The sequence below is a fragment of the Pseudoliparis swirei genome, chromosome 9 (genome assembly GCF_029220125.1).
Source record: "Pseudoliparis swirei isolate HS2019 ecotype Mariana Trench chromosome 9, NWPU_hadal_v1, whole genome shotgun sequence".
Taxonomy (NCBI): domain Eukaryota; kingdom Metazoa; phylum Chordata; class Actinopteri; order Perciformes; family Liparidae; genus Pseudoliparis; species Pseudoliparis swirei.
The window spans coordinates 2,230,533-2,254,935 of record NC_079396.1 but is presented as its reverse complement, the minus strand read 5'-3'; the positions used below and the strand labels follow the sequence as shown (position 1 = coordinate 2,254,935).

The following is a 24,403-nucleotide window of genomic DNA, read 5'->3' as shown; positions in this document are numbered from 1 at the left end:
TCCTTTTCCAACTTCTGCGACGTCACAAACCTGACGCACAAGAGTCCAACGACGCGTCTCGCTTCCCCAGGTGTGACATGGACGTCTTCATCGGCCCCCGGGGTGACGGGAAACCACGAAGACGTCCTTTGAGGTAGCGGGTCGAGCCGATTGACGTACTCGAAAGGTGATAAATGTATTGCGGGGGGGGGGGGGGGGGATAGCGTGTTCCGATGAGTCTGATGTGGGCGACGCCATTTCTAAATGGGAGACCTTTAGCCGATGTTACACATTCCCAGTAAAACTTCGTAACAATCTTCAAAGATGGCCGCCGCTACTTCATCCTTTTATGAATTAATGTTCACTTTGAACAATTCAACCAGGAGGTTATGTGTTCGTCTGTCCGTCCACGGCCGATCTCTTCACGCCCGTGGTCAGCCGACGTCTCATTGGTCTGCTGCGGCACCTTTCTGATCGCTCATACCGTTGAACACGTCGCTGTCACACGACGATCTCGTCCGCCCAAAAACCAAGAAGCAACGTATCGATGTCGTCGTTTAATATCGTCGTTGGGATTGTGGAAATAAAAAGGATTAAAAAAGGTGTTCTTGGACTTTACATTTTAGTCCCGGTAATATTCACCGTTACAAAAATGTCCCAAAGTTCCAAGTTCTTGGATTCCACTGAGGCTCCTGGAGGCTCCTGGAGGCCACCGGAGGACAAAGGCTCGCTGTGAGCAGCTCCGTGGTGGTTTATGCTGGTGGAAAAAGGGGAGGTGACTCCGGGTGAGGGGGCGTGTTCTTAGGGGTTTAAATAGTGTAGCCGCTTCCCCTCTCCTCCAGCCTTGTGTCTGAGCTCTGCCTGCCCAGCCGCTCTCTCTCTCTCTCTCTCCTGCTCAGCGTCTCTCTCTCACTCTCCAGCCACCATGAAAACCTCCAGGCAAAGCACTTACTCCATGCGCTCCTCCACCCCCGCCGGGTCCTTCCAGCGCTCCTCCGGCCCCGTCTACAGGGCCTCCACCATCCACGGCGGGGCCGGCGGGACCCGCGTCAGCGTCTCCTCCGGCGTGCGCAGCGGGCTGGGGGCCGGCATGATGGGGGTGGCGGCGGGGGGCTTCTCCGGCGGCGCGCAGGTGAGCGGCGGCGGCGGCGGCGGGGGCCACATCATGGGCAACGAGAAGTTCGCCATGCAGAACCTCAACGACCGGCTGGCCAACTACCTGGAGACGGTGAGGAGCCTGGAGCACGCCAACCACAAGCTGGAGGTCCAGATCAAGGAGGCCCTGGAGAAGGCCGGGCCCGACTACAGGGACTACAGCAAGTACCAGGCCGTCCTGGACGACCTGAGGAGAAAGGTGAGGAGGAGGGATGGGGGGGGGATGTGTTGTTGAAATGTCCTGTCCAATCGGTACTGCTCGGGGGGGGGGGGGGGGGGTCAAGGGGTGAGGACCGGAAACAGTAGAATGGAGGAATGTGGGGGGGGGGGGAAGGAAGTGAGAAGCACAAGAGGCTCCAGGGACTTGAAAGGGCCACACACACACACATCATGACTTCCACCGACCCGTCGGCCCTGTGCCGCTGTGCCGGCGGCTCCCGTGTGGACGTTACGCGAGAGGCGATAAGGGCCGCTCGCTTAATGTGCATCCAATAGTCCGACGAGGAGCTGATAGCGTGTCGGTAACTTCAACGTCAACCGAAAGTTAGTGGAGAGATTAGTCGAGCCGTGAGAGTCAATGATTCACCGGACGCACAGAAAGAGAAGCTCGCGCCGCCGTCGTCATGCCGACGCTCCTCCTTCAAAAAGCTGCTTTTACACTTTTTTCCCCCCAGAAAAAGCTAAGTGCAGTTTCCAAATGGAACATTCCATTTGGGGGGAAACCGTAAAGCTGTGGTGGGAGGGTGGAGGGAGAGGGGGAGGGGCTACATATTGCCTCATATATTTTTGGAGTGATGCATAAACAACTCAACTAGCGCCGTCCACCCGTCAGCCCCCACGGGAGAGAAAACACAAGACTCCCACGCCGACACAAAGCCCAGTGCAAACACACACACACACAATCTCACGTTTACACAACCACCATTCACCAACTTCCTCATGCAAATCACCTACCTGACAGGATCCTGTTCCATGGCGGAGGCTGGACAGGTGCTGCCGATCGGCTTGTGGACTTTGTCACCCGGCTCAAGCAAACACCGAAACCATCTGGTTCCCCGCCGCCGCCGCCGCGTCCTCATCAATCACGACTTTTCTCGTAGAGCAATCAAACTGATGAAAGCTCAACGGCGAGGCCTCACAAAGCCAGACACGCTAATCATAAAGATAAAAAATGAACTACGAACTCAAATGTGTTTTAGAAATGCTATCAATCAAATAATAAAAACGATAATAAAATATAGCGGCACAAGTCTGTAAAAATCGGGGTTTAAAGAAATTATTTAAAAATTAACGCATTTCAAAATTCACGCGCAAGCAGTTTAAGTAGAATTTGTTTCTTGTGTCAAATTGCCAGAATAATGGTTATCTAACCCCCCCACCCCCTTGTCCCAGGTGTTCGACTCCACCACCGACAACGCCCGCCTGATTCTCAACATCGACAACGCTCGCCTGGCGGCCGACGACTTCAGGGTCAAGTAAGTTCCGTGAAGCACGAAGCACATGAATGCAACGTGATCGTAACTCATCACCTTGACATCGTAAAGTATCGTAGACGTGAGCGAATGCTTACCGCATATATTTAAGAGTGGAAAGATACCTTAAAATCAGATTGTTGACGACCAGGTGCAGGTCCATCCAGGAGCTGAGGTCATTAAGTTATTCAAGGTGTGCGTCGAATTTACTTTGACGGTAACCCTGGATGCCCCGCCCCCTAGGTTTGAGTCCGAGCTGGCCATCCGCCAGTCCGTGGACGCCGACATCGTGGGTCTGAGGAAGCTCATCGACGACACCAACATGAGCCGCATGAACCTGGAGAGCGAGATCGAGACCCTGAAGGAGGAGCTCATCTACCTCAAGAAGAACCACGAAAATGTGAGTACGACGGCGGACACAACACGGCACAAACTGTGCCTGAAACTCCAAATTAAAGAATTATTACAACCCTTAAAAAAATTGGCCGAGTGTGGCCGACTCTTTTCCAATAAAAGCAGCTAGCAGCGTTAGCTCAAAAATTCTCCTCAGGCCTCATTTTAAAGCCACTCCCCCAAAAATATCATTACGAATGTAAACAACGAACATGGTTATTGTTAGTACTCAAATTTTCCCACGTTTTCCCAGATGTCCGTATCTAACAGGTAAAACAAAATGGAAATGCAGAAATCTAAAACGTAAATAGGTTTCCAGGCACTTTCACGTGACTCGAGTTGTGTTTTTGTACGTCGTGTCAAAGCGCGTGTTCATGCCGCCTTTGATCGTGAACTTTGAAGTGCTGCTGTCAACAAAGTCTAATGAAATACCAACAAAAGACCCGCTTGAAAGAACTCTGGACATCATGTCAACGAGCGGCCGCGCCTTTCAGAAGGCTTGAATAAATATTAGCTTACCTCCCTACAGTCGCCACCGACACGACCTCAAACCGACGACTGCAGGTCGCTCTCGAACGTGAGCTGGAGACGACAGCGGGAAGCTTCGTTAAGTAATCTGAAATATCTTTTCATGAGTTTTGTGGGAAGCCTCCTCGTAAAAAAAAAACCCCCAGTGGTCCCCGTCCGTATTTGGCAGCGGAGATAACGCCAAAGAATTCAAATAGCAATCTTGTCGGAGTCTAAACGCAACCATTAGTTTACTGAAGGAACGTTTGTGTGACCACAGAGGGAGGCTCAGACGTAGCCCCTGTATATTTAGCTAACCCTTAAGGGATTATTGTCCATTTCCACTGGTTCCGTACGTACGCCTGTCTTTTCAAAATAAACTTCCTTTCTTTATTTTGTTCAAGAAAAGATTAGGTTAGAATAAAACAAACATGTTGTTACGTCGTGATGTTGGAACATGGTTAATTACACAAATAATATACTTAAATATGCTCCATTAAGTATGCAATCTAGTATTGTGATGTATAGGTGTAAGTAGACCACGTTACACATGTGATGTATTATTGGTACCCGATATATGTAACATAGTAATAGGCTAGAATGTGTACCTGATCACTATGGTAACATAGTTGATGTATGCTATGTATGTGTTACATAACATCTATAATGTAGTCAGTAGGCTGCCTTACGAACACGATGGAGTAACGTTACGTAACATAGGTAACGTAGATAAATAGACTGCAACATGTACATAGCTACGTCACATATGCAACGTAGATAAATAGGCTAAGTGTACGTAGCTACGATACACGTGATGGAGTAACACTATGTCACATATGCAACGTAGATAAATAGGCTACAACATGTACGTAGCTACGTCACATATGTGATGGAGTAACACTACGTCACATATGCAACGTAGATAAATAGGCTAGGTGTACGTAGCTACGATACACGTGATGGAGTAACACTATGTCACATATGCAACGTAGATAAATAGGCTACAACATGTACGTAGCTACGTCACATATGTGATGGAGTAACACTACGTCACATATGCAACGTAGATAAATAGGCTAGGTGTACGTAGCTACGTCACATATGTGATGGAGTAACACTATGTCACATATGCAACGTAGATAAATAGGCTACAACATGTACGTAGCTACGTCACATATGTGATGGAGTAACACTACGTCACATATGCAACGTAGATAAATAGGCTAGGTGTACGTAGCTACGATACATGTGACGGAGTAACACTACGTCACATATGCAACGTAGATAAATAGGCTACAACATGTACGTAGCTACGTCACATATGTGATGGAGTAACACTACGTCACATATGCAACGTAGATAAATAGGCTAGGTGTACGTAGCTACGTCACATATGTGATGGAGTAACACTACGTCACATATGCAACGTAGATAAATAGGCTAGGTGTACATAGCTACGTCACATATGTGACGGAGTAACACTACGTCACATATGCAACGTAGATAAATAGGCTAGGTGTACGTAGCTACGATACATGTGACGGAGTAACACTACGTCACATGTGTAACGGAGATAAATAGTCTACAACGTGTACGTAGCTACGTCACATATGTGATGGAGTAACGTTACGTAACATAGGCAACGTAGATAAATAGGCTACAACGTGTACGTAGCTACGTCACATATGTGACGGAGTAACACTACGTCACATATGCAACGTAGATAAATAGGCTAGGTGTACATAGCTACGTCACATATGTGATGGAGTAACACTACGTCACATATGCAACGTAGATAAATAGGCTAGGTGTACGTAGCTACGTCACATATGTGACGGAGTAACACTACGTCACATATGCAACGAAGATAAATAGGCTAGGTGTACGTAGCTACGATACATGTGACGGAGTAACACTACGTCATATATGCAACGTAGATAAATAGGCTACAACATGTAAGTAGCTACGTCACATATGTGATGGAGTAACACTACGTCACATATGCAACAGAGATAAATAGGCTACAACGTGTATGTAGCTACGTCACATATGTGATGGAGTAACACTACGTCACATATGCAACAGAGATAAATAGGCTAGGTGTACGTAGCTACGTCACATATGTGATGGAGTAACGTTACGTAACATAGGTAACGTAGATAAATAGGTTACAACATGTACCTAGCTACGTCACATATGTGACGGAGTAACACTACGTCACATATGTGATGGAGTAACGTTACGTAACATAGGTAACGCAGATAAATAGGTTACAACATGTACCTAGCTACGTCACATATGTGACGGAGTAACGCTCTTCATACTACGTAACCTCTTACATAACAGTAACGATGGCCACTGCTGTATTTGAATCAGTGAGTGTAATAAATACACGATTGTTGTCTCTGAACTCCGCTCCCCATGTTTTATTCCTGCAGGAAGTCATGGAGATGCGTAACCAGATCGCCCAGTCAGGAGTCCACGTGGATATCGACGCCCCTAAAGGACAGGACCTGTCTGAGATCATGAATGAAATAAGGGCTAAGTACGAGAAGACGGCTCTGCAGAACCAGGAGGAACTCAAATTATGGCACGAATCTCAGGTAAAACATCGACGACGGGAACCGCCTCGTGCTACAGTCCTATGAGTGGAGTCCTTATTTCTTTAATCTCTCAACCCTTCTTTTTTAGATCACGCAAGTGCAGTCCGAGGTCAGCCAGAACACAGAGACCCTGAAGGGGGCGCAGACGGAGATGAACGACCTGCGCAGACAGGTGCAAACCATGGAGATCGAGCTGGAGTCACAGAGGAGCATGGTGAGAAGCGCCCAGCTAGCGCACGCTTCATTTACCCACGACTCAGCACTCTCACTTCAAGGCTCTCGCTGCGACTCTTGTCGACGCGAGCTTTACGCTTCGCCGACCCCTCATCAGCCAGCGGCGTTCACCGTGAAACACTTTAACACGTTTGTTTTCCCTTCGCCCTCGCCAGAAATCCTCTCTGGAGGGCACGCTGAGGGACACGGAGATGCGCTACAACATGGAGATGGAGGCGCTCAACACCATCCTCCTGGGGCTGGAGGCCGAGCTCACGCAGCTGCGCAACAACATCCTGCAGCAAACGCAGGAGTACCAGAGCCTGCTCAACCTCAAGATGAAGCTGGAGGCGGAGATCGCCACGTACAGGCGGCTGCTGGACGGGGAAGAAGACTTCACGTACGTCCACGAATGAAGAGTCGTCCAACCCGAGCCCGTCAGAAGGCCTTTCGGTCGGTCTGGCGAGCTGACCGTTTATGTTCTCGATGTTTTTGTCCGTCCAGGCTCCAGGACGCTCTGGAGAAGCAGAAGACGGTGACGACCAAGGTGATGACCGTCACACAGACCGTGGTGGACGGCAAGGTGGTGTCCTCCAGCACAGAAACCAAGAACCTTTGAGTCCCGGAAGCCTGACACTCCCGTCGACCCTCGTCACCTCCATCCTAACACTAACATGTGATTGGCCGAAATAAAATCTCCTTTCCTAACCGCTGATGCTCAATGTGTTTGACTTCCTGGGTAATACCGCTGCTCCACAGCCGATGAAATTAAACTGGATCGGAGGAAGACCGAATCATCTTTTATTTATTTCATCATGATTTATTTATGGGTTTGTGTCTCGACCCGCAGATGCTTAACAAGAAATTCAGAATTGGAGACCTGTGAGATTAACTTTTTTTTTTCTTCTTCATCCCAGAGCGAAAAACTAATTAAAGTGATTGAATATTTCCAAGAGAGTCCAATTGAATGCAAAACATGCTTTATATGTCATCATCTTTGGTTTTCCTTTGGTCCAGTTTTTAAGTCTGCCTGATGCGCTGTGATGTTCCCACATATCAATAAAGTCCATTTGAGAAATGTATCTTGGTGTGTTGATTGAAACTAAAAATTAGTTGAGACAGACGAATCAGAAACATATCAAGACAGAAGATAGTGACAGAATGACCCCAATAGAAATACGTGAATTCTTGAAAAGAACCAAATGCGTGCGACAATGAAGTTTCTCGACACTAGCTAAGAAGCTAGCAGTTTTTTGACACTAGCTAAGAAGTTAGTGTCAAAAAACTACAAATAAATGGGTACAAATGTCTTTTTAACCTTTTTAAATCACATCCCGTCATATTTTGCTCTTATTTAACAATATATGCACAAAGAAAACAACCCAACATTTTTTTACAAATCATATATGAAATATGACGTGTGCTTACCTAAAGTAATCCCAACCGATTTCTACCAATAATACCATATCATCCATCGGGGGAGGTGCGTGTGGTACAATCTAAGCCCGCCCACTTTTTCAGCGGTCCAATCGAATGCAACAGGATTTGATTTAAATCAGTGTTACCGGTACACGGAGGAATACGTCACAGACAACTAACCACTCTGCAACTTCCGGTTCACGGGGACTTCAAGCCCCCGACTCAAAGAGAGCCCATGTGCTCCCAGAGTGCATTGTGGTAACCTTAGCCCGGCTACCTTTACAACCCCTTTGCCAAACACACCACAGCATCCCTCACTGCCGGGGTCAGCAACATTGACACCCTGTGAGAAAGAAAATATAAGGCAGCACCCTCATTCAAGTGCACATTCCTTCTGGCTTATCCTGTAACCCGACCCGGGGGGTAATTGTGCTGCTTATATCGCGATCGTAGATGCATGTCATAAGGAAATAAAGAAATTTACACTTTTATTGGGGTTGGGGAAATTCCTCTCTGCATTCGACCCATCCTTAGTTATCAAGGAGCAGTGGGCTGCAGTTTCATTTCATTTTCATTTATTTATTTGTACACATTGATCAACCCAGGGGTAAATGTGTCAACGTTAGCTAACGCTAAATTTCAGCTGTGGTCCCTGTTGCCAGATGTTACAGCCTTCACTAAAGGAGGGAGAGGTTAACACAGTAACATCATAAAAAAGCAGTTAACATCCAGGTTACGATAAAATACTGACCTGATAATTTTTCAGTGAAGCGCCCGGGGGTACAGTGCCTTGCTCAAGGACACTTCAACATGCAACTAATGGGTAGAGCGGGGATTGAACCGGGGACCTTGTGGTTACGGGACGACCGCCCTCCCCCCACGAGCTACAGCCGACCCAGACATGTCACGCCCGTGCCATAAACCGCTCCGCAATAATTTGGCTGGCCTTATTTATGACTGCTGTTATTCTTTATGAATAGCATGTACCGTTGTAAAGTGTGTCACTTTTATGCAAGGCAAGATGATAATCAGCATCACAATCATCGCAGTGTTTTTGTAAACTTTGCTGAATTTGCTGAATTTGGAAAAGATCCACTCTTATCGTATGAATCCTTATTTAGGATGGCATAAAGCTCGTCCAGAATTACATTCCTTAACTTTCCATAATGGCAGAAGCAATTAAATTAAATTCAGTTTATTTTGTACAGCCCAATATAACAAATCACGAATTAGAGTGTTTTACAATCTGTACACATTGCACTGTTCTGGAACACAATAAAGATGTGAAACAACATGAACACCGAACTATCAGGATTGAAAGGTAAGTCAAAGCATGTAACGCTTTTAATTTTTCCAAACCACGTATTACCATTTTGACTACCAAGACGATGAATTACTTGGAAAGAAGTGGCGTTTCCCGGCTAGTGCCTCCGATTCTAGCTAACGTGAAATGCCTCTCTTTGCTAATATTACTGCGTGTTCATCTGGAGTACCTCACGACTCCGATTATCCTAAATATGGAGACAAGCGTGGACACAGGATGTATGCCAATTAAAATATGGCATTTACAGCTATAGTTAGGATGTCTTAACATAGGATAAGAAGTCTGAGATCGGATAAGACGCAGGCGTGACTCTATGAACTTATTCTGTAACAGCAAGATAGGACTTCTCCTTTCTTTGAAATGTAAATTAAGAAAAGACAAGCAGTAAAGCCATTTGTATGTAATGATGACCCAGGTGTGTGATTTAATAAACATACATTTACATAAAAACATACGTATGCAGGGCTCTCAAGTTTTGAAGACAGGCAAGAGTGACATTACCCCCCCCCCCCCCCCCCCCCCCCCCCCGCAGAACGAAATTTTCGGATATCAGTCAGTCGCGCGCAATTCCAGGATGCCTTATTTTCATTGGTTGCTGGATTAAATCTTACCCAGATATAACAGATCCGGGTTTTTTTCAGATTGGCTATTGTGTAGCCCATTTCTTTTTTTTGATTGGCTGATAAGTGGCTCCTCACAGCAGAACTCCAGGGGAGCGCTTGATTCCTCCACGGTGAGGGCAGCGCGGCCAGCTCATGTTTGCGCGCTGCGGCACATTAAAACATCAAATAGCCGAGAGTTGTTTTTCAGCGCGAGAAATACGATGTGTGGCGGGAGTGCGTGACTTAAGACCGAAATGCGTGAGTGTCACTCTCAATGCGTGACACTTGAGAGCCCTGCGTATGGGAGCGACATCTTACCCAGTGTGGCTCATTGGTGTGTTTTTGGAGGACAATTTATTCCACAGTGTTATTTGTCTTCTAATGGAATCTCTTAAAAATAAAATCAATACTTAGCGTGGTCCGCCTTACGCTTTAAGCTGCAGGTGATACCCAGTTACACACTACTTGTTGCTCTCTGTTTGTTCACAGTGGGTGTTTTGAGGACAAATCATGAGGTTCTAAAGGTTCAAAAGTAATAAAGATAGGAGAGGAGTGTCAGGAGGAATATTTCCTGTGAGAGACATATATATATAAGACCTGGAGACTCGCCTCTGTCCTCTCAGTTGCCGACCTCCTTCGCGCCCGGACGGCTTCTACCTCTGATTGATCAGCACACTTCTTTTAGCGATGGAGTTCAGACGTTTCGGTGTCAATTCCACATCCGCTCGCAGGATGGACCGGGCCTACACTCATAGTGTCAGCGGAGGGGCGGGCGGTCGTGGGATCAGGATTTCCACGGGCCACAGCGCGCTGGTCGGCAGCAGCTTCGGTGGCGGGTACGACTACCTGTCCTCGTCCTTCGGGTCCGCCTCCGGAACCCTGGGCATCACGAACGAGAAGACCACCATGCAGCACCTGAACGACCGGCTGGCCAACTACCTCGAGACGGTGAGGAGTCTGGAGAAGGCCAACGGCATTCTGGAGATCAAGATCAGGGAGACCATCGAGAAAAAAGGACCCTTGGAGGGGAGGGACTACAGCAAGTACGAGGCAACCATCACTGAGCTGAGGGCCAATGTGAGTCAATCAGTCAATGCTAATATTACTTGTTGCCAATCATTAATACGGTTTCTTTATATTCTACACATCGTGCAAGTGGGTCTCCTTAGGTGTTCTGGTTCTACAGTCGATGCAAAACAAGTGAAGGAAATGGTCATTTGGAGCTCAAAATCTATTTTATAATACTGGAACTTTTAATTGGCCAAGATCTCAATGTTATGTACAAATTCCTCAACTTGAAATCGTCTCATGATGCTGGCTACAGGCCTTATTTATGATCATACTTGATGGGTGTGTCCGTGAGAGTTCATGGATCTCCCTGACTGATGTTGCAACATTTATTACATGGAGTCACACTCTTATCTCACTGTCCATGTCGAGCTATGAGCGTTAACACCCTTTTGTTTTCTATGGCTGTCAAAGGCAGCTCTTTAATCGGCACAATACATCAATGTGAGAGTTTCAGTTTGCAGTCCATCAAATTGCCTGTGGACAGATAGACTGGAGTCTAGATAGAGTGCTACTGCAGTCTGTTTGCATTTCACATGCTGAAAATTCCCAAAACTATTGAAATTTCTTCCAGATATTCGCCTTGATGAAGGACACCGGGTATCTCGTGATCGATCGGGACAACACAAGCCTGGCTTCTGAAGACTTCAGAATGAAGTGAGTGTTTCAGCTTTCCATCCCCAAAGTTAAAACAGACTCTCCATCCAGCGGGAACGTGTCAGACGTCCGTTTTGATTGGTCAGGATGGAGTACGAGATGTCCTTGCGTCAGACGGTGGAGGCCGATGTGGCCGGACTGAGGAAGCTTCTGGATGATATCAACATCGTTCGCATGCACCTGGAGGGCGACATCGAGTCCCTAAAGGAGGAGTTGATCTACCTGAGGAAGAACCACGAGACGGTGAGGGACACCGGTCCGTGTGGACCACCACTAAACTCAACGATGCAAGAGCAATTCAAAGAGAAAGATAATACCGAGAGAAGACTGTGATTACTCAACATCATGGCACCGGATGACCCCACTAACGCTGTCCAGGAAATCCCTCCCTGACTATTTCCCCCATCAACAGGATGTTGCTGAGCTGCAGGCCCAGATCACCGAGGTTGGCGTCCGTGTGGATATCGATGCTCCTAAAGGACAGGACCTGACCCAGATCATGGATGAGATGAGGGCCAAGTATGAGAAGATAACCCTGAAGAACCAGGAAGACCTCAAAGCATGGCATGAAACTCAGGTGATTTCTCAATGCCTAGATGTCTCTTCGGGTAGCTGTGTTTGTTTTTATATGTACTATAAGTATTTTATTTGTGTGTCCAGATCACAGAGGTGCAGGTCCAAGTGACCGAGAGCTCAACGGCTCTGAAGGAAGCCACGGCCGAGGTTTCTGAGAGCAGGAGGACGTATCAGAAACTGGAAATTGAGATGGAGTCTGCACTCATTCTGGTAAGAACACATTTTCATTCAACTCTTGGCGAGAAAGCCAAGAAGAGTCCTTCTGGTCCAACACCGCGTCTATCTTCTTTGCCCCCCCGACAGAAGGCGTCCCTGGAGGCCACCTTGCGCGACATCGAGATGTGCTACAACACGGAGGTGGAGAAGTACAACGTGGTCATCCTGAGGCTGCAGGAGGAGCTCACTCACATCCGCAGCGACATCCAGCACAACACCACGGAGTACGAGCGCCTGCTCAACATCAAGGGGAAGCTGGAGGCGGAGATCTGCGAGTACAGGAGGCTGCTGGACGGCGAGGCCAGCTTTACGTGAGTATGAGGAACGAGGTGCTCGTTCATTTAGCCCAGAGCCAGGCATGCTTTGCTCTGTTGGTCATCTTGGGGTGGCTTTTTGCAAATTTGATTCAAATTAGTTGCATGCAAACATAAAGTGATGCTGATATGGAAAGTAGTCCATCCATCAATACAATACTCCTCCCGTGGCTCTCATTTCAACTGCTACATTTCAAGCATTGTGGATATAGCAGATAACTTGAAGACCCCGTCTGGATTCGATGCTCAAATAGTGTCGTGAAGGTTCTCATTACTAGGACTACGTGTCATGACTTTGCTGTTTCCTTTCCCTCTTACAGTCTGGAGGAGGCCGTTAAATCAAAGTTGGTCCAAACCAAAGTGGTGACGGTGACTCAGACCCTGGTGGATGGCAAGGTGGTGTCTGAGAGCAAGGACGTCCAATCCAGTTCAGCGGTTGCTGCTTATTAGAAGCTGCTTGGTGGGGGGGGCAAAACGAAATAAAAATTAACATTAAAAAAAGTACTATCGTACATGATTCTTTTTTGCTTTGTGTTAAGGAGCAAACAATCCTTACGAGCGCTGTGATGCATTTATCGCCTATCTGGTGATTATTAGTCACATATTTCCTGTAAAATTCCCATAAAGGAATAGATCAACTTTTTAAGTAATGTGTTTATTCGCGTCGAGGGTTGGAATATCGATACATCTCTCGTGTCTGTACGTTGGATATGAAGCGACAGCCGCTAGTTAGCTTAGCTTAGCATGAAGACTGTAAACCACAGGTGTCAAGCACAAGGCCCGCGGGCCGAATCCGGCCCACCACGTCATTTTATGCGGCCCCTGACGACACGATCACCTTTATATCCTGTGCTTTTATTTTGAAGGTTTCAAATGAAATGGATTTGTGCTATAATATTAGAGAAATGTTCAAGTGTACAAAATGTCTACTCTCGAATAAACAATAATCAAATGCAAAGAGAGTTATCTAACAGTATGTTCGGGAGGAGTTGATACAGTGCTTCAGGTACACCGGCCCTTTAAGAGGCGGCCATGATGCTGATGTGGCCCACGGTGAAGATGAGTTTGACGCCCCTGCTGTAAACAGTTAACCTGGTTTTGTCCAAGAGTGACAAAACTCATTCAGTCAGATTCAAGTCTTTATGCTAAGCTACGCCAACCTGCTGCTCACAGTCAATCTTCGCATATAACCCTATAAAACCACATTTTAAGTCAAATAAACTTGTTTTCTCGAATTAAATAATACAATAAACCTTAAAGCCGCATATCAGTTCCGGACTTTTAGAATCAGATAATGAAACCCATAAATATAAAAGCTGAAAAATGATATTATATCATGCGAGAACTTTAACTTGCACACATACAGTTAATGTGGTTAGCTTAGCTTAGCATAAAGACTGTAAACAGTTAACCTGTTTTTTTTCCAAGAATAACAAAACCACTTCAGTCAGATTCAAGTCTTTATGCTAAGCTACGCTAACCTGCAGCTCGCAGTCAATCTTCTGACATAACCCTATAAAACCACATTTAAGTCAAATGAACTTGTTTTCTCAAATTAAAATATAAAATAAACCTTAAAGCTGCATATCAGTTCCAGACTTTTAGAATCAGATAATGAAACCCAGAAATATGAAAGCTGAAAAATGATAATCTATGATTGTATAACTTTAACTTCCCCACATACAGTTAATTGACCAACGGCTGCTGTGTGTCCGGGGCTTTCTTCCAGCTTCTGAGGAATTCACAGAGTGACCTGCAGGTCTTCGCCCCGTCCCATAGCAACACGAGGCCCGGTTCCCATGTCGTGTCCGAGCTCTGCTTTCTGTTTATTTACATTCGCTCCTGTGTGACACAAGCGTCTTCTGGTCTCGGATGAATCGGCGCATTAATTTAATCAAATGCTTTGCGGAAGAACAGATTTGTGTAATTGGCTTGGACATTTTTGGACAGTGTATGTTCTTGACCTGAACCTTTACCAATCAATCCGCCATTCATCATCCCCCGTGTCATGTTTGTGGAGATATTCAACAGAAAACCATTCGTCGTCAGTCATTCTGCCCGACCCGTTTCAAGACTGCATCTGACAACAAGTGAAAGTTTCCTTGTTTGTGCCAGTTTGCCGACGGCTGTTATGTAAAGTGTGTGTGTGAGTGTGTGAGTGTGTGTGTGTGCGTCTCCTCGTGTGCAGTCTCGCTCGCGGTCAAGTTATTGTGGGTGAGGTCGTAAAGCCGTCTCCCCGAAACACTCGGGGCCTTTGTTGCAGTTCTGGCTCCGCCATCAATCTCCTCCAGACCAGAGACACGGCGTCCCGGAGAGGAAGAGGAGAAAAGACCTGGCAGAGAGATGTGGGACGGCCCACAAGTCTTCATGCTTCATGCCTGTAATCCCTCAACTGTTCCGACAAAACCTTTCTCTCTGCGTGGAGGCGGCCCCTCGCAGGATTCACTCGGCGACGCCGTTACTCTCTTGAAGACGCTCGGCGACCCCGGGAGAAGTGAAAAACACGTCGCTAGCTAAACCATCGATTCCCTACGGCACTTTTAAGCGCGAGAACAAAAACAAAAATGTAATGGTGCGTAGTCTTTGGCGATCGGACGGGGAGGAGGGTCGCCTTCAGGCTGGAGCTGGAACTACAACTAACAGCAGAGTAGAGAACTCCTTTAAAGTTTGACAGCAACGATCTGATTGGCTTAGACTGCAGGGGTGTCAAAGTAATTTTCACCATGGGCCACATCAGCATCATGGCCGCCCTCTTAAAGGGCCGGTGACTGTAACACTACACGCGGACATATTGTTAAATAACTCTCTTTGCATTTGATTATTGTTTATTTGAGTGTCGAAATATTGTACGTGAGAAAATGTCTCTTAATATTCTAACATCAATCCATTTAATTTGAAACCTTCAAAATAAAAGCCCGGGAAATATTTCTTGAATTTTCTTCTAGAGAAGGTGATCACACGTCTTTCGGTCAGGGGCCACATCAAATGATGTGGTGGGCCGAATTCGGCCCGCGGGCCTTGTGTTTGACACCTGTGGCTCAGAGACATCGTGCTGCATCTAATTCGTCGCCTAAAATTGCATGCCCCGCCCCCCCCGGATCAGCTGATAGCGTAATCACAGGGAGTAATAGACGGACACACTATGCATGACCCGCCATGTAAAGAGTCGTCCTTCCTCAACTACCGCTGAAGCTCCATTTTGCTTACTTATGTCAAAAAAGAGGACTTTTATTGTGAAAAAACAAGTATGTGAAATGAATGAATGTAAAAAAATTGATTATTATCCATAAAAGGTCCCAAGAGACAAACACAGGCATCTGAGCTCCAGTAACGGTGGCGACGTGACGGCCGAGGCTCCGCCCACGTGTTCCTCCCTGCAGCCCTGTCTCAGGTCAACACTGCAACACCCCACCCAAAATAAAGTTGATACTTTTGATGTGTTTGAGTTGAACTCGCAGCCTTAGGGCATCACCCGAACCGCCTCCTGTCCTCAGAGGAACATGTTCTTATTTAACGAGAAGAGGCCCGTGGAGGTTTATCAGCGGCCATCATGAGTGGAGATAAACAGCCGCAGCCGGGGAGCTCCTCCAGCCACCGTTTCCTCTCCTTCTCGCTCTTTTTTTACCCAGTAAAACATTTTACAGGCTGAGCGTAGATAAACCGATGAATCATCCCTCACTCTCTCTCTCTCCGTCGCACATAAACACACATCCTGATGTTTCCCTCCACACATCTGGGAGGTGTGTCTGGAGCGTGAGTCAGGGGCCAGGCTCCCAACGGGCTGGGGGCCTCCAGAGGGGATTGAGGGGAGCAGTGGTGGCTGCAGAAGGGTGTGTGTGTGTGTGTGTGTGTGTGTGTGTGTGAGGACGCCCGGGCCGCGGGGCGAGGATGGAATGAGGGGAAATTAAACGGAGAGAAAACGAAGGCCGTGAAGGGAGAGAGGGGGAAACGAATAAGTAAATATACCAGCGTGAGATCCACTCTGATTGGCAGAATAAACACTCGCCCACAGGAAGTGTGTTCCCAATCAGTCTGCCATCAGAAACCAAACAGAACATTAACTCGGAAACATCAGCAACGATTCTCAAGATTTCACCTCAAAAGACTTCTGGGAACAAAAACTCTCTCTCTCTCTTTTTTTGTTGCAGTTACTGGAAGTCTCGGCCAGAATTTTCAACGACCAATGTGCGTAAGAGCGGTTGATTGGTCAAGGGCAGGGGGGGGGCAGGGAGGGAGGGAGGGAGGAAGGGAAAGGGAAAGGGGGGGGAGTACTTTTTTTCATTTTTGAAAGGGAAAAAGGGAAACTTGAAAGAGAGTGACGGATGAAAAGAGGCAATACAGAAGTGTGGGAGAACTTGACATGTGGAGGAGGAGGAGGAGGAGGAGGAGGAGGCAGATTAAGTAAGAACAGAACTGGGCCGTGTGCCATCCAGCCACCGGTTCATTTTCCAGTCCTGTCGAGTGGGCAGAAATGGAGAGAGATGGAGAGAATAGAGAGAAGAGAGAGAAGAGAGAGATGGAGACACAGACCCAAACTGAAGCGGAGTCGGATGAACTCGTCCAATGACTCATTCTTCTGTTTTTTTCCGTGGAAACGTAACCGAAAAAAAAAAAGAAGGACTGGGCGCCCACGGCGTCGCAGGCCGTCCAGCCACAGAGCGGCGGGATGATTACCGACTGCAGCTCGGCTAAAAATACGGCGGTGCCGTGAAGCGCCGCCCGAAACAGAAGTCAGAGTTTAACACGTCAAACGCTTCACCGGCGTCGGCTCTTCGCCTTTTCCCTTTCTTTTCATACCGGCGGGCCTTTTTCAAATTCACATGATCCGAGGCAGTTTTCATTGACCTTGGCGTTCTTTTTTTTTTTACTGAGTAACTCACTGACATTCCAGAGCAAAGGGTGAATGATTAGGACTGGTGGTGGTGGTGGTGGTGGTGGTGGAGGGGGGTGCTCTGCTCTGAGGGTGGAGGACAGAGGAGACGGTGTAAGGACAGAGTTCAGCTGGGCTCGGACCGCCGGTCCACCAGGAGGACGGCGTCACACGGTCATGAGGCTCTGGACCAAAAGGACAGAGGAACAATACGATTTGCATCCGGGTGGAATAGTCCATAGCCAAATATGCTATTTGCACAGATTAGATTCTGCGTAGGTGCAGATACACCGTGTAGGTCTGGGCTGTGTATATTTTACCTAACTGCGACTGAAAGATGAAAACTTAAAGTACAAATAGGCTTCTCACAGGACTCGAAGCTCGGTCTCCTGGGTGAAAGTCCTGAGTTGGACTCATCCATCCACCCCCCCCACCCCACTCTACAATGTGTGTGTCTTTTAACTAGCTTGCTTAACGGCTAAATGAAGTCGCATTCCAACCAGGTGCCAAAACAACACTGCATGTTTACGATGTATTGTTCTTTAAACAGAGTGAGGGTTGAGTAAACGTGGCAACGCTTTTATTGAGCGAAGGTGGAGCGGGAGCCGTAAACCGTCTCCACCACCACCTCAGACCCTCCCCTCGCCGGTTCCAGGTTCTGTGGAGCGTGAGTGACGGATCGTACCATTCCTTCAAACCCGCTGGACGCATCACATCCGTCCGGAGCGATGTCTCACGATGAGTTCTTTTTTAGAGGTTTTCCAAAGAACTTCCAGAACCCCTTCAGGACTCGGTTTAGGAGTAACCTCCTGGTCTGGGTTCACAGAAGCTCATTCGTTCTGCTTGTTACGTGAAGCTTCGTAGCGGTTTAGTACGTAGGGATGTATAAATCGATCAAACTTCGCACAACTGGAAGACAAAATGTTTTTACACATGTTTTAGGTGGTTCTGATGAGGAGCTGAGGAGCTGAATGGAAACGCCTTTGTCTGTTTCCGATCGTCTTTCTCCGATCGTCTATTCCTGATCGTATGTTTCCGATCGTCTGTTTCCGATCGTCTGTTTCCGATCGTCTGTTTTCGATCGTCTGTATCCGATTGTCTGTATCCGATTGTCTGTATCCGATCTTCTTTTTCCGATCGTCTTTTTCCGATCTTCTGTTCCCAATCGTCTGTATCCGATCATCTGTTCCCGATCGTCTGTTCCCGATCATCTGTATCCGATCATCTGTTTCCGATCGTCTGTTCCTGATCATCTGTATCCGATCGTCTTTTTCCGATCTTCTGTTCCCGATCATCTGTATCCGATCTTCTATTCCCGATCATCTGTTCCCGATCATCTGTATCCGATCATCTGTTCCCGATCGTCTGTTCCCGATCATCTGTATCCGATCATCTGTTTCCGATCATCTGTTTCCGATCGTCTGTTCCCATTCGGAGGCTCTTTTTCTTTGGACATAAGGAGTCGTGGTGAAAAGCTGACATGAAAGAACAATTAAAACAAACTTCTAATGAAACGACGATCGGATGGAAACTCGGCTCCTGACTTTGACCTTAAACTAAAACTTTTTCAGATTTCTTTTCTTTTCGGCCTCTCGGTTCTCTACGATTCATTCTTTCTTTTAGATATTAGAACAATTCTGTTTGTTGCAGTCACATCACATCTGTCTTTCACTTCAATATTCTGGGGATTCCTTTTCAGGGGCAAATGCATTCCATTAAGTTAAAGGTCGAAACTCCGTTATATTGCATATGGAAACCTTCCGGCCTTGAAATACATTTAAATACTTTAATAATTATCTTTATCTGACAGTTAATCCTCTGGCTGCAGGAGGCCGGTCCACAGGGAGCTCTAATTATAGAGATTGTTTGGGAAGAATCTTTTGTTTTGACGGGAGGAATTTCCATCACAGGAAGGGGAGGGGCTGCGGAGAGAGAGCTGCAAAGGTTGAAATGACCCTGTGTCATTCTGGCTTGCCCATGACGCATGGGCACACACACACACACACACACACACACACAAACAGAAAGGAACTCACACACCTGCATGCTTCATGTTTCTTCCCTGAGCCGGGATACAAAAGGCCGATGTAACTGAAGCTTGCTTCCCCAGTGAAACTTAAATCTGATCTTAAATGAGGCAGAACGTGAGGAAGAGGAGCAGGAGGGCGCGGCGGCTTCTTTCCGGCGGTGAGCGGTGAAACCAGGAGAGTTCAGTGGATGAAGAGGGTCGGGCGGTTCACAATGGGGTTTGTCGTTGAGGCTGAACTCCTAAAAAATGTTGTTCTACTGCGATAAAACTGCAGCATCTACGATGCTTTGATGTGAGCAAACTTTCCACCGGAAAAACATTTGTTTTTATAATGAGTGTCTCCTCCCAGCCGGGGGAAGCCCCCTGGTGGCTGGATCAGGAACATCGGGACCGGTTTATCGTGTCTTATGTTGGATTTACCCCGTTTCACTTTATACTTGTTTAAGCGTCTTTGTGTACCTAGAAAAGCGCTATAGAGGTCTAAATTATTATTACTATTATTATTATTATTATTACTTCAGGTGAGAACCTTGTAGAAGCCCTTTGGGGTTCTCTTCTCATTCATGTCTGTCTTTTAATAATGTTAAGTTTGGACTTTCCCCCAGGAGACAGCTGTTTGCGTCCCGTGTGAAGAATCAACATTTACTTTAATTTAAGTCCGTAATTATATATCATTTAACATAATTATTTTCATTCAATCTATTTATTTTCTTTCTTAAACTCAACTTTTTTTTTTTTTTAAATGCCACCGTATTCTGGGAGAACATTTGAGAATGAAGTTGAGTTTTTCAGCAGGTGTGTCGTCATGACAGTCATAACACAGTCATAACACAGTCATAACACAGTCATAACAGGTGAGAATGAGAAACCACTGAAGTAACTCCATGTGTGGCGGGTCGGCCCATCGGGGAACGTGGGGTTAAACTTCATTAAATTAAAGGTTCTCTTCATATTGAAAAAAGTAAAATTCTTAATGCAGCAGCGATATCATCGTATTAAAATATAATATTCAGTTTATTTTATATATCGCGCCCAACAGTCGGCTCGTTACGGTCCAGAGAGACTGATTCTTCTTCTTCTTCTTCTTCTTCTTCTCCTCCTCCTCCTTCTTCTTCTTCTTCTTTTGTCTAACCCATTTTCTTTTATTTAATGAAGTTGGGGTGTAATGGTAATTCCAACAACAAGTTGTTTTTAAGTAAATGGCCACCTCTAGTACATCATGCCCCCGGTTACCGGTTCCCCAACAGAAAAATCCGGCGTGGGATCGGTTCCCACGTCCGTGTGACAGAGCACCCAGCGGACCGGTGGGGGCCGGGGGGGGGGGGGCTGCTGCTGATGGTGGTCCAGAGGGACCGGACCGGACCAGCGCCTCGCTGTTGGCGGCTCTTAGAGAAGTCATTGCTCTCAATCTGCATTCCTCTCATGGAGAGGTGTCTCTTTCTTTCACTTGGCCATTTCTTCTCAGGAAAGAAAAGAAAAGCTCCCCCCCCCCCCCCACACACACACACAAACACATGACATAATGAATTACCCAGAATGCTTTGGGGGCTCCTTACTGTTTGGGTGTCTACCGAGCAGGAACGAGTTCAGAGAGCCACACGAGATCTTTCTTGCTGCCGGTGGTCAGGTTTGCGGGTCAAAGGTCACGGCCGTTCAGGGATGCTGTTTACTCTCTGTTTGCCCGGTTGCCACGGCGATGCAGCGACGACGGAACACTGGGAGATTGTGAGCCGCGTAGAGATGGAGGCGGAGCCAGAGAGGCCGTATCAATGTGTACCGACAGCAGGTCAAATCCAACGGGGAAACTTTCAGCGAGAACCAGAACCAGGACCAGAACCAGGACCAGAACCAGGACCAGAATTAGAATCAAATTAAGATTTAGGATCAGAATTAGAATTAGATTTATAATCTGACCAACTAGCTAGCTCGTCCGTCTCCGCCGCCGCGTGCCGAGCTGCTTACGATACTTTACTCGACACGCTGACGTGTTCGCTGTCTCCGTAAACAACTGACCCGCGACCGCCATTTTTCTTGTTGCACGAGTCAAAACGACCACGAGCTCCGGCTCCACGCCGCTCACCGGCCGGGCCTCGAGAAACGGGCATCTTTCTCACTTGTTGTTTTCCGTGTCTTCCCTCTCTCGCGAGGGCCTCCTGTACCTGAACCTGAATCTCTTTAAGTGTGTGTGTGTGAGTGTGTGTGAGTGTGTGTGTGTGTGTGTGTGTGTCCTGTCCACCTACAACAGCGTAAACAGAGGCCAGCTGGCGTCTGTCGCCGTGGCGACGCCCCTCTCGTGACCTCACGAAGATGCGTGTCCGTGACTAAACCATCACAGTCCTCACCGGACCGGTCAGGCAGGAGGGCTCCTTGACTCCTGAAGTACACACACACACACACGCACACACACACACACACACCAGAGGCCCTTTGACTTGTTTGGGTCTCATAGTCTAGCTTCTGTTCGTGACGTTTGAGTCGTGCTGTAGATATCGTGGGACTTGGATGTCCACCCCACGCTTAGCGATGACTCACAGACAGGAAGTGGCGCCGGCCGTCCCTCTCGGTCTGCCCTCTCCTCTCCGAAAGGTGACTTGTGACTCGGTGACGTGACGGAGGGTCTGGCCGCCAAACGAGAGCGCTTCACTCCCCCCGGTGGAGAGGAATGGAACAGTCCGGCCGCGTCGACGCATCTGGAAGAGTTTACACAAGACACAGAGGAGCAGATCCAATTCTCAGGATGCCTTTCCATGAGGGGCGAAAGGATGTGTGTGTGTGTGTGGGGGGGGGGGGTAATTATTTCCTTGATCCATATCTCCGGTGAATAACGCCGAGTCCTCAGATTTCTCCGGCTGGCTCGCCGCGTTGTGACCAAACAAGGCGTCTCGCTGCTCCTGGGACCCTCCAGCGCTCACCCACTGGGAGTCACACGGGGGGGGGGGGGCAGAGCGCTGCTGCTCCAAGGCGAGGAGGGCTGTGTGTGTGTGTGTGTGTGTGTGTGGGGGGGGGGGGGGGTAAGAACCGTGTCAGAAACGAGGGAGACGGGAAGAAGGTAGCCGGGGTTTTCCTTTTGCTTCCGCACACGTGAGCCCGCGACCTTTGTCAAGCGTTGCGTGGGGGGGGGGGGGGTCCTGCAGTGATCTCATTTGAAAGGCATCTTCTTTTTTCTTTTTTTCTCTTTCTTTGGTCATGTGAGCTCACTCGATTGATTGCAGCTATGTTCTGTCCTGACTCCACTGGGGGGGGGGCTCTCCCTCAGCATACACAGCATCACATCCTCAACACTAACCTTCCTTATAAGAGCAGAGTGCAGCTTCCCTGCCGGGCCGAGTGGGGAGGGAAGGACTGAGGACACAAAGCAGAACCACATGGGGGTCCAGAACCAGACCACGAGGGCCGGGGAGAGACGTCTGGAACTCAAACTACGAACACCTGAATAACACATTGTGAAACACATTAATAACCCAATCCAGCGTTTGGAGGCGGGTTTTTTTCTCACGAGATTAAAAGTTGGAGCTCCTGGATCAGTCTTCTGTCTTTACTTAAACATCAGTTCCAGGTGGAGGATCCACTGATGATGTCATCATTACCGCCACTTCTGGATCGGTTCATTTATCTTCATCACTGGACGGGATCACCCCGGGAACAGTCACCAAAACCCCTCAAATCCCCAAATTGGTCCTCAGAGCTTTTTCCATTATACCGTGAACTGTTGAGACAACACACACACACACGCACACACACACACGCACAGCTACGGGACCACAAACAAACTGCAAGCTGGATAATGCCCAGCCGATTTAAAGATGACATCACCGTCTTCCATCCAAAAGCCGGGGCGTGTCGGGCGACAACGAACCGACGCGTCGAAAACTCACATCAGCTGCGTCTCCTTGACAACGGGACAAAAGAAACGACGAGCACGTGCACTCACACACATGAACACACATGCACTCACACACATGAACACACATGCACTCACACACATGAACACACATGCACTCACACACATGAACACACATGCACTCACACACATGAACACACATGAACACACATGCACTCACACACATGAACACACACGCATGCACTCACAAACACACACACACAAACATGCACTCACACACACATGAACACACTCTCACACACATGCACTCACACACATGAACACACATGCACTCACACACATGAACACACATGAACACTCACTCACAAACATGCACTCACACACACATGAACACACTCTCACACACATGCACTCACACTCACACACATGCACTCACACACACATGAACACACACGCACTCACACACGTGCTCGTCGTGCAGCTTTCTTTTGTCCCGTTGCCAAGGAGACGCAGCTGATGTGAGTTTGACGCTTAATGAAACGATAACAAAAAAAATGTTGGTAAATCCATCCTCACGGTGATGTCAGTTCATATTACCCAGAATGCATCACTGGGTGATACTATGAATCCACCGACTTACCTTGACCCGGAGGGGGGGGGGGGGGGTTCACACGCACGTGATGTAACCGACCAACAGGAAGTCAGGAACAGTCGATATGAGAGCAAATAAAAGGAGGAACATCGAATTCCTCACATGAACCCAGCTGACTTCAGACCTCATGTGTGTGAGTGTGTGTGTGAGTGTGTGTGTGTGTGTGTGTGTGTGAGTGTGTGTGTGTGTGTGTGTGTGTGTGTGTGTGTGTGTGTGCATGTGTGTGTGTGTGTGTGTGTGTGTGAGTGCATGTGTGTCAGTGTGTGTGTGAGTGTGTGTGTGTGTGAGTGCGTGTGTGTGTGTGTGTGTGTATGTGCATGTGTGTGTGTGCATGTGTGTGTGCATGTGTGTGAGTGCATGTGTGTGAATGCGAGTGTGTGATTACAAGCGTCGGCCTCTAGGAGACTTTTCCGGGGCTTCGCTCCATGAATCAAAGACGACAACGACCTCTTTGTGTCGCTCACAACAAACTACACAACAAACTACACAACAAACTACACAACACAGTGTCAA

General features: G+C 47.6%; 2 protein-coding genes across 2 annotated transcripts; both read left to right on the top strand.

Annotated features, from left to right (window-relative positions):
- Positions 1-813: 813 nt before the first annotated feature.
- Positions 814-7,404, top strand: LOC130199577 (keratin, type I cytoskeletal 18-like). The gene is made up of 7 exons (XM_056423214.1): positions 814-1,333; positions 2,527-2,609; positions 2,850-3,006; positions 5,945-6,109; positions 6,198-6,323; positions 6,499-6,722; positions 6,827-7,404. The coding sequence occupies exons 1-7, from the start codon at positions 905-907 to the stop codon at positions 6,939-6,941; spliced, it is 1,299 nt and encodes a 432-aa protein (XP_056279189.1). The 5' UTR covers positions 814-904; the 3' UTR covers positions 6,942-7,404.
- A 2,950-nt stretch (positions 7,405-10,354) lies between these two features.
- LOC130199787 (keratin, type I cytoskeletal 18-like) lies at positions 10,355-12,994 on the top strand. Its single transcript, XM_056423564.1, has 7 exons — positions 10,355-10,744; positions 11,310-11,392; positions 11,479-11,635; positions 11,805-11,969; positions 12,053-12,178; positions 12,272-12,495; positions 12,819-12,994. Exons 1-7 carry the CDS (start codon positions 10,355-10,357, stop codon positions 12,946-12,948), a joined length of 1,275 nt encoding a protein of 424 aa, XP_056279539.1. The 3' UTR covers positions 12,949-12,994.
- Positions 12,995-24,403: the final 11,409 nt, after the last annotated feature.